Here is a 14,079-nt window from a genome sequence, read left to right as displayed (position 1 = left end):
AAAAGAGCAGGAAATCATGTTCTCTTCATCACAGCTAGGGAAATGCCTGCTGTTGTATAAGCATAAACCACTTTATAAGCATAAACAATATTCATACAACTGAATTCACACCTGTAAACCTCCACTCCAAGAAAATAAATCCAAACAAACTAATTACAGTGGAAAAAAAAACCCCACAAACGACTTTGAAGACACAGATTGGCATTCAGTGATGCCACTGGCCTCCCCCTGGTAGGTGTAGGTGAGGGATCATTGAGAAGGAGGATTGGAGAAAATTGAATGTGTTAACTACAAAGGCATTTGTTGGCAAGGCAATGCAACAAGTGTGTCTGGAGCAAGCAGCTTTGTGGCAATTTTTAATACTTAAGCCACAGTTAGAGATGACCTTCTAGATATGGTTATAACCAAACAGCAAAACAGAACACGAACATGAGTTTGACAAACTGGAGGAAGTCTAAAATACACAATTTGGAATGTTTAAAGACAAGGCTGAACTGAACAGAGGAGGAGCAACAACTGAGTAGACTGTGGTGTCTCAGGAAGTCTGAAATTGATACTTACAGACTGAACACTGTCACACTGGTTTGAAATGCACAGATAGCCCACAGGGATGTGGGCAGTACTGGTCTGTAAACCAGGTTATTTTCTGCTTGTTATTGCAAAGGCTTTGGCTGCATTGCTGGGTCTGCTTTGAGGAAGACAACTGAAGAGGAGATGAACACATCAAAAAATACCAGAGGTCTAGAAAAACATGACTTCTGGCAAAAGACAGAGAGGATTGGCTTGTTAAATCTGGCTTATTTAATGGCAATCCAAATAACTGGAATTGTTGCAAGAAGGAAATGATAGTCTGTTCTATGCACAAACAAAGAATATAAAAGAAATGACAGGATGCAACTGCTGCTGCAGAAAAGAACTGGATACCAGAACTGGATACACTGGGAAAAGACTGCCAACCGTAGGGCTTCTAAAGCCAGAGTTCTTAACAGAAGGTTGGACAAACATCAGTGGAGAATGGTTTTGGTGTAGTTAAGCCTTCTTTGGGAAAAGAGAATAAATCAGGTGGCCGAAGCTCCTGCCAGCCCAGCTTCCTACGGTTCTGTGATTACAAAGGAAAATGCAATCCCTCAACTAGGAAAAGTCCAAACACTAAGAGCTGCCACTTGAGCTTCAAAGCTCAGAGATATGAAAGTGATGCTCACCATTTGCATGCAAATTAATCCTCTCATCTCTTTCTCCACCCATCACACTTAGTTCCTCCCTAAACCCCCTACTTCTCACCTCCCTTCCACCACCAATCCATCAGGCCCAGAAAGTGCAAAACCTGGCATCTTTCTGCAAGCACACTGCCCTCTCCCAGCAACCTCTACTTGTTCTACCATCCTACCCAGGAACACAGGTCCTGAAGCAGAACATCACCCCCCCAAATGCTACCTTGCTACGAGATCTGAGCCTCCAAACATGCAAAAGTCAGCCTTGTAATACAGATCAGACGTGGGCTTCAACGGGTCTTAAGGGGAGGGTTATATCCTCTTCTTCCTACCTCCCCAACCTCTCCAAAGCATGCCCAGGAGAGAAAAATAAATGCCCAAAGTTATCCAAAGTGACTTTACATCTCCACAGTACCTTATGCTAATTAATGTGAACTCAGAATGGCTCAGGGCTATTCTAAAGGGCAGGACTATTTCAGCTCCTCTGCTCTACTGTGAATTATTCCTCAGCTTGGTCAGAAACTGTCCACAGAAACATTTCTGTATCAGCAGAGGCCTGTGCACCGAAGTGACATACTGCCATGCTTCTACATTTTCAAAAACAATTAATTTAGAAAGAAAAAACACCCTCCACATTTGATCAAAGAGCAGAGTGAAATATTTTTTGAATTTCAGGTTTTAATTTGGGAGGGGGAAAAACAGCTTGACCTAAATGTAATCAAGCTGTTCTGTGAAGAATAGTTTCCAGCAGATGTGTCCCATGTAGGAATTTTGTATCTTTTAGATTTAAATTCATCAAATTTGGTTTACATTGGTATTTGAGGGTAGTTAGGGAGAAAATGAACAGTGAGACAGCCCAGGTGTAGCTGCTTTAATAAGTCAGCTTAAAAGTTTAAAATGGTGGAAAGTAAATATTGAGGAATTTAGTAACATATATCTTCTGCTAAACCAAAAATGGAAAAACATTTTCCATACAGTCCAGTTGGCCAAAAAATTGTCCTTGATAAAGAATATCAACCCCAACACTAATTTATCACATATGCCACAGCCCACCTGGCTTGTCAGCTTGAATTAAGAACCGCTCTTAAACATGAATATGTGCAGAGATCAAGAGCTCAGTGCTTCCTGAAGTAACAAAACCTGATAAAGGAACCTAAATAAAATACAACTGGTGAAGTAATGGGTGCCCAGAGCAGCGGTCTGCTGGCAGAGGCAACAGGCACTGTGCAAGGAGGGAAAATGTGTTCCTGGTTTTAGAGTAGTTTTGTTGAAGTTACTCTGGCATCATGGCTAGGTGCAGTGCCACAGGATGCACATTATCAGCTTCCAGAGGATCCAGAATGCCAATGAATAATGCTCACTGGAAGCACAAATAAACTGTATTTTGAGATTTTAAAAAAATCATAAGCTTCAAATACAAAAAGCCATCACACAACTTAAATATCTAGCATCCCACAAATAGATGGAAGTCACAGTTGCAGTAAAGGGGCTCAAAACCCCACAAGTCTGCTGGTGCTGTCCATTCCTGACAAAATCAGAACTAAGCAGAAACAGCTCTTTGAAAAAAAAAAAGTGCCTGAACAGAGATGCTTAGAGAAAGCTATTTCTGGGAAAAATTAAACTCCTTCAGATTACCATCTCTTTGAAGCAGAAACTGTCTTTTACTATACATGTCTATGCCTATGTATAGTACTGTGAGATTCCAGTTCCCAGCACAGGCTTCAAGCCTGTCACTGCACAAAGCCACATAGTGGCAACTACTAAACACAGGAGTCATTGTGGGCCCCTAAAACTCCGAGTTTAAGAGGACTGCAAGACAAGAAACTGACCAGGAAGCTATTGTTTATTTGTATTAGAGAAGAAATTTGTCACACAAAGCATTCAACTCAAGCCATTTTTAGCCAAGGTGTGCCTGGGTTGCTTGGGTTGTGCTTACCTCTTGGGTTATCACCAATGATGTTGGTTTTGCCATTCCAGTACCACAGCAGCAAGGTTGCATCTCGGGATCCTGAGAGAATGTAGCAGTTTCCTCCAATATAGGACTCCGAACGAGCAAGACAGGTGACAACATCCCAGTGTCCAAATACTACCTGCATCAGTTTACCTAAAACACATAAAATGCTTTGATTCAGAAATGAAAGACCAGGCTGGATGAGGCTCTGGCCAGCCTGATCTAGTGTGGGGTGTCCCTGCCCATGGCAGGGGGGGTTGGAACTAGATCATGCTTGTGGTCCCTTCCAACCCTGACTGGTACTATGATACTATGATAGAATACTGTAGAAATATTTCATTCATTAAAAACAAGTTCCCAAAAGAATCAAAAGCAGTGACCAGCAGGACAAGGGAGGGGATTCTCCATCTCTATTCTGCTCTTGTGAGACCCCACCTGGGGTACTGCGTGCAGTTATAGGATCCCCAGCACAAGAAGCACATGAACCTACTGGGGCAGATCCAGAGGAGGCCCTGAAGATGATCAGAAGGCTGGAGAACCTCCTCTATGAGGACAGGCAGAGAGATGAGAAAAGGAGGAGACCTTAGGGCAGCCTTCCAGTACCTGAAGGGGCTATGGGAGACTTGGGGAGGGACTTTGACAAGGGCTTGGAGTGACACAAGGAGAGGCTTTAAACTGGAAGAGGGGAGATTTACTCTGGAGATTAGGAAGAAATTTCTTACAATGAGGGTGGGGAGACACTGGAACAGGTTGCCCAGGGAGGCTGTGGGTGTAACCTCCCTGAAAGTGTTCAAAGTCAGGTTGGAAGAGGCTTTGAGCAACCTGGGCTGCTGGAGGTGTCCCTGCCCATGGCAGGGGGTTGGAACTGGATGAGCTTTAAGGCCCCTTCCAACCCAAGCCGTTCTATGAACTATAGTGGAGAATACTTTACTTTTTCCTGATAAGGTGGAAATGTATTTAAAAGTGAAGTACTGTATGCAGTCCATACAAAACATATTTACAGTCCAAAGATTTATCCAAAGGCCAATCATTTCAGAAGGATTTTTTTAATTCTATAAATTGACATCCAGTTTACAGGCAGGAAACATAACCAGACTCTCTTTTAAGGCAAGTTTGAGGTCAGTTTACTGGTGGAAGAAACAGTACAGATGCAAATCTCCTGATGTGGCAATACACAAAACCATCTCACCCAGTGCATGAGTCCCCCTGCAAACTCCAGGTGTCAATTCCATGGCTATGAGAACAATTTAATTCCGTGATGAATTTTTCAGTTGTATAGCCCAAGGTATTCAACTACCTGAGGTGATTTATGCTTTGAGAACACAAGTTTATGCCATAAACATCACTGAGTTATAGAGATTTCTCCTTCAATTATATTCTTTGTTTATGGGCTCTGTTCTAGAAATCAAACATGTTTCAAGGCAATTTGTTTGTCAGTGGTTGCTGGAGCTGCAGCACCTTGCTAGTTTCACTTTGTTACTGTGCAGCCAAGGCTCAATCAATTCCATCATCACAAGAAACAAGCTTGGGCTCTTTCATAGGAGTAAACAAAAATAAAAATCATTAATCTCATAAGAGTTCCTCAACACTTTTGTTTGTTTCCATTGACTTGTCCTCTCCACACAGTACTATCAAACTCGACCACAGGCACTCTGATGTTCCTTTCTGACAGAACAAGTTTTCCAGCTAATGTTTTATTTGACAGCTGTGCTACAAATAATTAAAAGGAAAATGAGACCAGAGACTCCACACTACTGAAAATAAAATGTTGTCTAGAAATTGTTCCCACTGCTGGAGGAAGGGTTTATTGTGCTTCTGCCGGGCTGTGCTGAGAAGCCACGAGTTCTCCTACAACCAAAACCCAACAAACCAGCCCAAACAACCCCACAGTCCAACAAAAAGGATTCCTATTTGTGGAAGTGCTAAAATATAATTGAGTTTAACACTTGTGACCACATGCCATTAAGCATTACTGACCACACCATCTTTTGCCCTTGCTCTTCTGCCAAGTTCAGCACAACTATTTCACTACTATATTCTCCTTTTAATTAGAAGCAACACTAACCACATCTGAATTTGCTTCATTTAAGATAGAGTTCTGCAGAACCAGAGATGTTTTTTCAGTTGGAAAAGACCTTTAAGATCATTGAGTCCAAACATTCTCCAACTCTGCCAAGGCTGGTGCCAAACCATGTCCCTCATCACCACATCTCTGCCTCTTTCAAACATCTCCAGGATGGGGGATTCAGCCACCTCCCTGGGCAGCCTGGGCCAGGCTTTGAGAACCCTTTCAGAGAAGAAGTTTTTTAATATCCAACCTAAACCTCCCCTGGTGCAACTTGAGGCCATTTCCTCTTGTCCTATCACTTGTTACTAGGGAGAACAGACCAACCCCTACCTGGCTCCAGCCTCCTTTCAGGCAGCTCTAGAGAGCAACAAGGTCTCCCCTCAGCCTCCTCCTCTCTAGGCTAAACACGACCAGTTCCCTCAGCTGCTCCTCCCCAGCCCTGTTCTTCAGACCCTTCCCCAGCATCATTGCCCTTCTCCAGACATGCTCCAGCCCCTCAACGTCCTTCTTGTAGTGAGGGGCCCAAAACTGAACCCAGAACTCAAGCTGTGGCCTCACCAGTAACGAGTCCAGGGGACAATCACTTGCCTGGTCCTGCTGCCCACACTATTACTGATCCAGAACAGGATGCTGCTGGCCACCTGGGCACAACCTGGCTCTTGTTCAGCTATGCTGACAAACAGGAGACATGCAGAAGACAAATGTGCAGCTATTTTGACAATTGTACTTTGGTTTATACCATACTTAGCTACAGCAGTAATGAGATGCCTGGTGTATCTGACTTATAGAGGACAGAACTCCATGAGGTATCTGTAGTTCAGATTGGTACAGGACACAGCTACCAACATCATGCAAGTTTACAGGATCACAGGATGACAGGTTGGAAAGGACCCAAAGAGATGCATCAAGTCCAACCCCCCTGCCAGAGCAGGACCATAGACGTAATGTAAAATACATCCTTTGACGTAAGAGAATCAGTTCTCGATTCCATTTATAGAATCTCTTGATTCTACAAATCAGCAATACACACCGAGTATTTATTACTGCCAGAGAACTTTTCTGAAGATCTCCTTTAAACCCACAGTCCCATGCACATTTATTTTTGTCAATGAGAACATTCAGGGGAGAAGGGTCTAACAAACTGTCTGTGTAACGAATCACAGGCAGTCAATATGAAGCAAATGGAACTTTTCCTTTATACTTAAGGCTTTAAATTGCACACATGACAGATATGCTAAAACATGCCACAAGCTCTACTCTTAACAGATTTTCATTACAGACCATCCCCTTTCCTTAAACATTTTGGTTTGCCAAGTGTGACAAACACTATTAACTAATATATTTAAGAAATGATGACAAACATGTAGGATACTCCTCAGGGATTAATAACCTCCTGGAAAGCTCGGTGGTACGCACACATTAAGCACACCGGGTCATTAATCCCAGAGAAGCACCTGGCAGTGAGGTTGCTATTTCCATTATCAGATAATGAAAGGGAAAAAAATCGTAACTTTTTTTTTTTTTTTTAAATTCCTGTAGCTCTTACACTGAAAGATTCTTCTCTGTTTAGCATGACACAGGCATGACTTCAACAGTTTGGATACAGGCCAGCTGACAGACTAATTTAACTGCTGCCCATTATATCGATCAGTTTACGTTATAGAAAAAAATTCAGTGGCTCCACATCAATTTTTCTGTTATAGAACAGCTTTCAAAGGCTTTCAGAAGTATTCTTTCACCAGTTTTCAAGACTTCACTTCTGCTCTTATTCTGTGGTGCTTGTTCCTATTTCCTCCAAAACAATTCCCTGGTGCTGAAAACCAACTAGAGCTGAATTTAAGTAAGTACTCTAAGAACAATTAATTCTCTTGGTATGCAAAGCATCATAAAAACTCATTTCCTTGTGGAAACAGCAGAGTAAGAAGAGGAATGTTTGTCGTCTAGTTTGGGAGAGTGGTGCCATGGCTAAACAAGAGCTCACTGCCATTGCAGGGAAATGAGAGCATACAATGCACAGCAGCAGCAGCTAAGAAAAGATTTGACAAATATCATTATGGGAGAATAAACACAGCCTCCAGTTTCTTCTCCCTCCCTCCCCATTATTTCTTTACTTGAAACAGTAGATTGATGGCGGATAGGAACTCTTTTAGGCTACTCTTGTACCTTACAAATGCCTTACCTGAGTCAGTCGAATAAACTCGGAAGCTCTTGTCCCAGAAGCCACAGACCAGGATGTAACGATTGTCAGAGGTGATGACAAAACACTGGGAGTGAACCTGAATGCTTTGGTCTAAAAGGTCAGTGATTTGCCTTCTGTGCATCCCTGTATTGCTGGCTGAACAGAAAAACACACAGATCATGACGTTGTAGCATCCCCGCTCACAGAACAAAAGCACATTTCAGAAGCTTCCATTCACACCTGAAACTATTCCTCACTGCTGTGAGGTGCTTTTCGTGGCAGGGAAATTTTCTTTCTGCTTTTACTATAAAATACTCATTACACTTCTGGGAACAATGCTAATTCCTTGTAGTATATATTCTAAACTAGAAGAAATTCTTTCCTTAAGTCAAATGCAGCTGACAAATATAAAAGAAAGATTGCAAAAAGGAACGATTCATAAAAATGCAATAAGCTCCTTCCCCCCTTTTCCCAGCACAGGAAACAAACAATTCAGGAGCAAACAAAGGGAATGTAATTATAAGAAAGTACAAATGTAAATATGCTCTATAGTGGCTCAGATGCAGCAGACAGTGGAATTATGATTTCAGAATCATACCCAACTGGATTTCATTGCAAGCACTGTAATGTTTTAAAAACAACCAAGCAAACTCCAGTAATCATCAGGAGCATTTTGCATTTGTTTGAGCCCTACAGAAAGATTAAGCAGTTTATCTCCACAACTTCCTTTAGGGTTGAGAGAAAATCTCTACCCTACTTTGATCACCTGCTGGTTTGTTTCCCCAGATAATCTCACACCCTGAACCCACAGACAGGACACAAATTGACGAATTAACACATTTTTCATATTATATTTTGTCCTTAATAATTGATGTGTGTGCATATATATATATATATATATGTGTGTGTATGTGGGTTCCTACAGATACATGTCATGAAAATCCTACACTGTAAGAACTTCTTAAGTGCCTTGTTCCTTAAGGGACTCCCATCTCAGGCAATTAAGTTCTTCTTGTCCTGGTTTGTCTCCAACTACTCAAAGCACCATTGCTTCCATTCCAGGTGGTCGTCCATACCTCTCTGTCCTGACCTTGTGCTATCCTTCACTCTTTCTTCTTTTACACCCCTCCATTCTCACAGACTCGCTATCCTCTAAGCCTTGGCCTTATTCCATTTACTCTGTATCAAGCTTTCATTTACTTCTGCTTTCACACTACGCTTACAATGTGAACCCATCTGACTCAAATGGGTAGCAAATAATTTAGCAAGGTACTGCCACTTGCTTTGCAGGCAACATGTAACAGGTCCTTGGCTGCTGTTGGGACCACTAGAAGAGTAACAGAGTAACAACAATGTATTATAAATGCACACTGAAGTGTTCTGTGTGACAAAACAATAGCAAATAACCCCCCAAAAACCTGCCAACTGAGACATTCAGCATGGGCAAGAGCCTCAAAAAACTTCACCTCCAGCAGAAGCCTAGGATCTATGTGCTGGTTTACATCTTCCTGTGCAACTGGACAGCAGGAATCCCTTCTTATGACTAAGACAGCAACAAGATTCCTGCTATAACCATGAAAGTGTAATTTTGTGGTCCTCTTAGGTGCCATTTCTAGGTAAATGTGTCTAGCCACAATTTAAAACCTTTAATATTATCTACATAATGTCTTGCTTTGACTCAATGATGCTACTTAACTCTGACAAAGAAAGCCTTAAACCTTTCAAACTATGTCCTTGTAATCACAAGGCTGATTTGAGAACTATTTGACCTCAAACAGATTCAACAGACTTGAGCTCCATTGTATGAAGAGAACATTACACCATTTTTCAGAACAGTTTCTTTAATTTTAAGGGTGTTTATACCAAACAAAAATCAAAGTATTTTGTAAAGGCAAAGCTGAAAATAGAATGATACTTTAAAATTAGGTAAGATGCAAATGAACATAACAAGTTTGTTTCCTTCCTAATATTCCTCACAATGTGTAGAGAAATCACCAGGCAGCCTCAATGGGATTCTGCTGGGATGCTTTGCTGTGAGGTTTCTTTATGTTTTTAAGATCTGCTCAACTGCAGGTTTTAAAGCAGAATACACACTTCCTGCTCCAAAAGTTTTTTGCATCAAATCTCTTTCAGGATGGAAAGCAGAGTTACAGCACACGTCCTCCTCACTGTAACTACTGCATTATTTGGATGGGAATTGATTTGAAGAGCTTTGAGAGCTGCTCTCTCAAATGGTTTGATACTCCCACCCTGTTCCTGATCTAACTACCACTGAGCTTACCCAGTAACAGTCTGTATCAGTGCCTACAGTTCCTACTGTGCTATCTATATTGGTATGGAAATGGATTTCCACTGTTGGACAGACCTGTCATTCCAACCCATCCAGGCAAGGGCATTTTTGCTCTCATTTTTCCATGCTTCTCTAACTGGGTGACTCTGATTCTTTTTCTCTTAAACTACCATCCTGGAATGGGTAGCTGAAAATGCCAAGATAGGTTTGAAGCCCAATAGAATTGGGGTCAGGGTGGAATTGTCTGTCCCTGTGAACTGTCCTACAACTGGTTGGTATTTTGGGGTTAGGTTGCTGAAGCTTTTCTTTTTGGATAATGTTTAAGGTTCCACCTGCCATGCTGCAGGCTCCTGAATTACAGTCCAAGTTTACACTCCCCAAAGCTGGGTCAGTAATGAAAGAACTGACCAAACTCTAGCCATGCTAACAGAAAAATCAGCTCCATATAAACTAATAAAACTCCACAATAAGAAGTCATTAATGGAATCTCTTACATTGAGCCTTTAAATAAGGGAGAGACATTCCTCCACCCCTTTCCAATAAAAGGAAAACATACCCATATTTAACTCATGGTGCCATCCCCCTGAAAAATGAATCCTAATACCTCAACACTAAACCAGAGTGGGCCATATATTTCAACTCTGAGACCGCTCTGCAATTACACATGAATCCCCTCAGCCTGAACAGCAGGTCCATGAAGAAACGATTGATCTCCTTTAACGATGAAGCCCTGGCACCCTGGTTTTATTTTTCACAACACAGTGCAGTTAAGAACCCCACTGTTATTATGAAAATTTCCTCAGCAAAGGAGCTCCATCACATTACCAGTGCACCAATTCATCACAATGTGCCTCGCTCCTGCTCATCAACAAGTCTGAGTGATGAAAAGATCCAATATTACCCTGACAGTACTTCATGCACATTCTCAATCACACATTATTACAGCATCCATATTAATTTTCACTGACACGCGTCCTAGGCCTGTTCAAATTAGGCAAACCAACGAGGGGGAGTTGATGAAATACCAGCATAGCCACAGCTCATTGCATTCCAATTTGCATGCAAATGGTTTATCAGGAAAATTCCATTCCCAGCAACCAGCAAGTGAAAAACAACCGTAATCTACACTTCAGGGCCACCATACAGAGCTTAATGAATCGCAAAGAGAGAAGGAAATGACAGACCTATGAGAGGATCGATTTCCACTGGCAGCTGGTAAGGCTGGTCCTGTACAGCACCTTGATGAGCTGGAATTCAGGAAAGGAGATTTTAGAACTCTGCATTTATTTAAATATGTGAAGCCACACACGTGTGATAAATCAAAGCTACGCCTGTTGGCTTGCAACTATCCAAGATTCTTCTGCATCAATTGAATTTAAAATTAACAAAAGAAAGAGAAATTAAATTCCAGGTGCTTTCACAGGCTGCTTATTAAACATTTATTTTAGATTAGTGCTACTCTGAGCGTGTGCCATCAGCAGCAGCTCCGGTCCTGAGCCATAAGCTCCAGCAGATGCTTTACTGGCAACCTCTCCTGTCGCAACAAAACAAAATTAAGTGGTAAAGAGCACCGAAAACAAAATGTGACAGCCATCTGCTGACTGTAGCAAATACTGTTTCCCTCTTTACTTTTTAGAGCGTGGCTTTGAACAAGCGAAGCACAAAGGACATTTTTCTTTAAAAGTCAGGTTGTGATGCAGAGAGGGAAATCTCAGAGTCACCCAGTATTTGAGGATTCATCCATCACCAAACCCATTTCTTTGCAAGTTTGCATAGGATTTAATAAGGAATTCTGCTGACCTACATTTCATCTGGGCACCTGGCATACTGCTAAAATATTTACTTACCTCTTGAATTTTCCTTCAGTTTTACAAAAGTGCCTTTCCCCCCACCCAGTCTCACTAGAAACAAACAAGCAGAATTCCCCCTTCCCCACTCCTTAAACAGCCAACAAGGCATTCTTGGAGGTGGAACAAAAGCTAACGGTTGAATAGTTACACCTCTGCTCTTTCTGTCTACTCTCCACAGCTTAATATAGAAATTAGTATCAGCAGAAAGATTTCATAAGGAATTGAGAAGTCAAGGTTCTGCTGCAAGCAACGTAATGCAGAACAAAAAGTGAAACCCACATGACAAAATGGAGGCAGTCTGCTGGATACCGGTGCCATCAGATGGCAGCAAAGCCACCAAACTCATACACAAAAGTAGGAATGAGGCTTTTCATTACACATCAGTGGCAACTGGTCACTTGGCAACTTAACTTTTGGAACATGATGCCTCATTAGTAAAGACAATGCCAAACCCACAGCAGGGAATATGGAGCAGTAATGATACTTGCCCCTCTGTAATCCTTTTTGGTATAAGGTTTGAAAGCAACCATAGTGAAGAGTATCCATGGTATGGACCCAGATATCAGCCTGCAGCTGATCACTGTGCTCTCAGAGAGGTGGGGTGAGGTGGATTTTGGTGGTGTTTGGTTGGGTTTTGCTTGGCTTCAACTGTAGGTTCAATTTATAAAGGCAAGACAAGTGTAAAATGCCTTTAAATTTAAAATAAACAGTAAATGATTACCATTCACAGGTGAGGGATAAACCAAAATCTGAAGGTTTTGTTCAACTCCAGTCGATTACTGCACCCAGCAACTGGTTGTTTGCTCACAGATCATCAAAAAGCACACACAGGAAGAAATTAAAAACCAACTCCTGTAATTTCAGAACCTTTTTGCCCCCATACTGCTGTATGCCCACAAAGGCTATCTTTTACAAAAGCTTTGAATATTCTGTGCCCAAGGTCACATATCCAAGCTATCAGAGCACATTGCCATCCCCCTTTGAAACAAATGTGAAGAGCCCTGTAACAGTTCTTGCTCACAATGTGTTATCTAGACAAGCCTCCCTAGCCCTCTCCTTCCCCCTTTTCTTTTTAAGCATTTCTTGGGTGGATGAAATAACAGATAGATGTTTCTCTTTGTACAATGCTGAGAGGTAATTTGTAAGAATTAGGGAAAAGTGGAGGAGTTGTCTGGCTCTTTTCAAAAACGTAACCGAGGACCATGGGTGCGGATTTCTCAGCAGGAATTTCAGTGATGTGAGTATTACCCTGATGTAAAAATCTTCTGTTTAAATCATTTCAGTAGAAGCTTGTTTTTTTCCCCTTTCTTGAAAAGGCTCTGACCAAATAAAGAACCCTTCAGGGCTTGGACCTGAGACTGAGTCAGGGAAAGGAGGATGACTGCCTTTAAGATTAGACAGTATTAGAACTGAGAAGATAATTACTCTGCTCCTCAATTCCAACACATTTGTAAACGAAAATTGATTGGGTGCTATGTAGAGGGATAAGTTGTGCAGCTTTCACATTAACAAACACACAAGTTAACTTTGGGATGTTTGAGTTACAGAAGCTACAGGCTTCTAGGGTATTTTATCTTCTAAAAGATGACTTTAATATCAAAATATGGTGACTATAGACAGTAAAAGACAGCAAGTTCTACATGCCTTATAACTTGGCTTTGACATGATTTGGTTCAGGCTTCTATCTGACAAACAAACTGAAGAGGAAGAGTGTGACTTTATCCTGATACAGTGGTCATGTGCTTGCAGAATGCCTGACAGCCTGGAAACCTGGATACTCTTGTGACCATCTTTTGCATGCTACACATCTTACCACACAATAGCCCTCTTTTTAAGGAGAGACTAAGTCCACAGGTCAAAAGCAGGCTGTGCCAATAGCCTGGACTCACTCTTCATACTTTAAGTTTAAAACACATCTATTGTCTGTTTCAAAACTTGCTACAGAAGTACTGATCCATGGCAGTGGCTTCTTATGCTACTTAGTTCAATTTACTTACCAGGAAGATTATGCCACTTGTTTACAGCAAATAGCCTGTTTGCAGTAACTGTGATCACAGCAGGAGTGGCCAGACCAGGCTGGGTGTTGGCTGCTACATGAGTGACAGGAGAGTTGGATGGAAACTTTAGAACCATGATAACGTCCTGTTGAGCTTGGTCTGTGAACATCAACGGACTCTGCAGGAGGAGATACTGTTGAGTGCACACAACAAGAACCCAAATACATGGGAAAAGAAAACATGGGGAGGAGAAAAGAAGACAGGACAAGAGAAGGAAGATTGCATTAAAACATACAAGATCAGTAGCAGCTGCAGTGAAAAGCAAAAGCAGCAACAGTGGACAGGCTTGCACTATTTTAGGTAGAGAAACCAGCTATACTGTTTATTTGTGGGCTTTGCTGAACATAGAGTGTCTCTTTCAGACTTTGCTATAGATCACAGCGCACTAAAGGAAAAGTTTCCAATCACCTATCTCTGCCAAAAGAATTCTCCTTCGTATCTGCAGAGATAGAACATCAGGGAAAGCAATGCCA

General features: G+C 41.7%; 1 protein-coding gene across 2 annotated transcripts in view; it reads right to left on the bottom strand.

The window, feature by feature from the left end:
- The window catches only part of LRBA (LPS responsive beige-like anchor protein), a 324,288-nt gene that overhangs the window by 21,823 nt on the left and 288,386 nt on the right, over positions 1 to 14,079 (bottom strand). For both annotated transcript variants that reach the window (XM_054172464.1, XM_054172465.1), the window contains 4 exons: positions 13,547 to 13,739; positions 10,884 to 10,946; positions 7,410 to 7,565; positions 3,148 to 3,315 (listed from right to left, as the gene is read on the bottom strand). In XM_054172464.1, the coding sequence (XP_054028439.1) occupies positions 3,148 to 3,315; positions 7,410 to 7,565; positions 10,884 to 10,946; positions 13,547 to 13,739 (580 nt within the window). The remainder of the gene's footprint in view (positions 1 to 3,147; positions 3,316 to 7,409; positions 7,566 to 10,883; positions 10,947 to 13,546; positions 13,740 to 14,079) is intronic.

The sequence above is a fragment of the Dryobates pubescens genome, chromosome 24, assembly GCF_014839835.1.
Source record: "Dryobates pubescens isolate bDryPub1 chromosome 24, bDryPub1.pri, whole genome shotgun sequence".
Taxonomy (NCBI): domain Eukaryota; kingdom Metazoa; phylum Chordata; class Aves; order Piciformes; family Picidae; genus Dryobates; species Dryobates pubescens.
The sequence above is the reverse complement of the archived record's forward strand: the minus strand, read 5'-3'. Positions and strand labels throughout refer to the sequence as shown.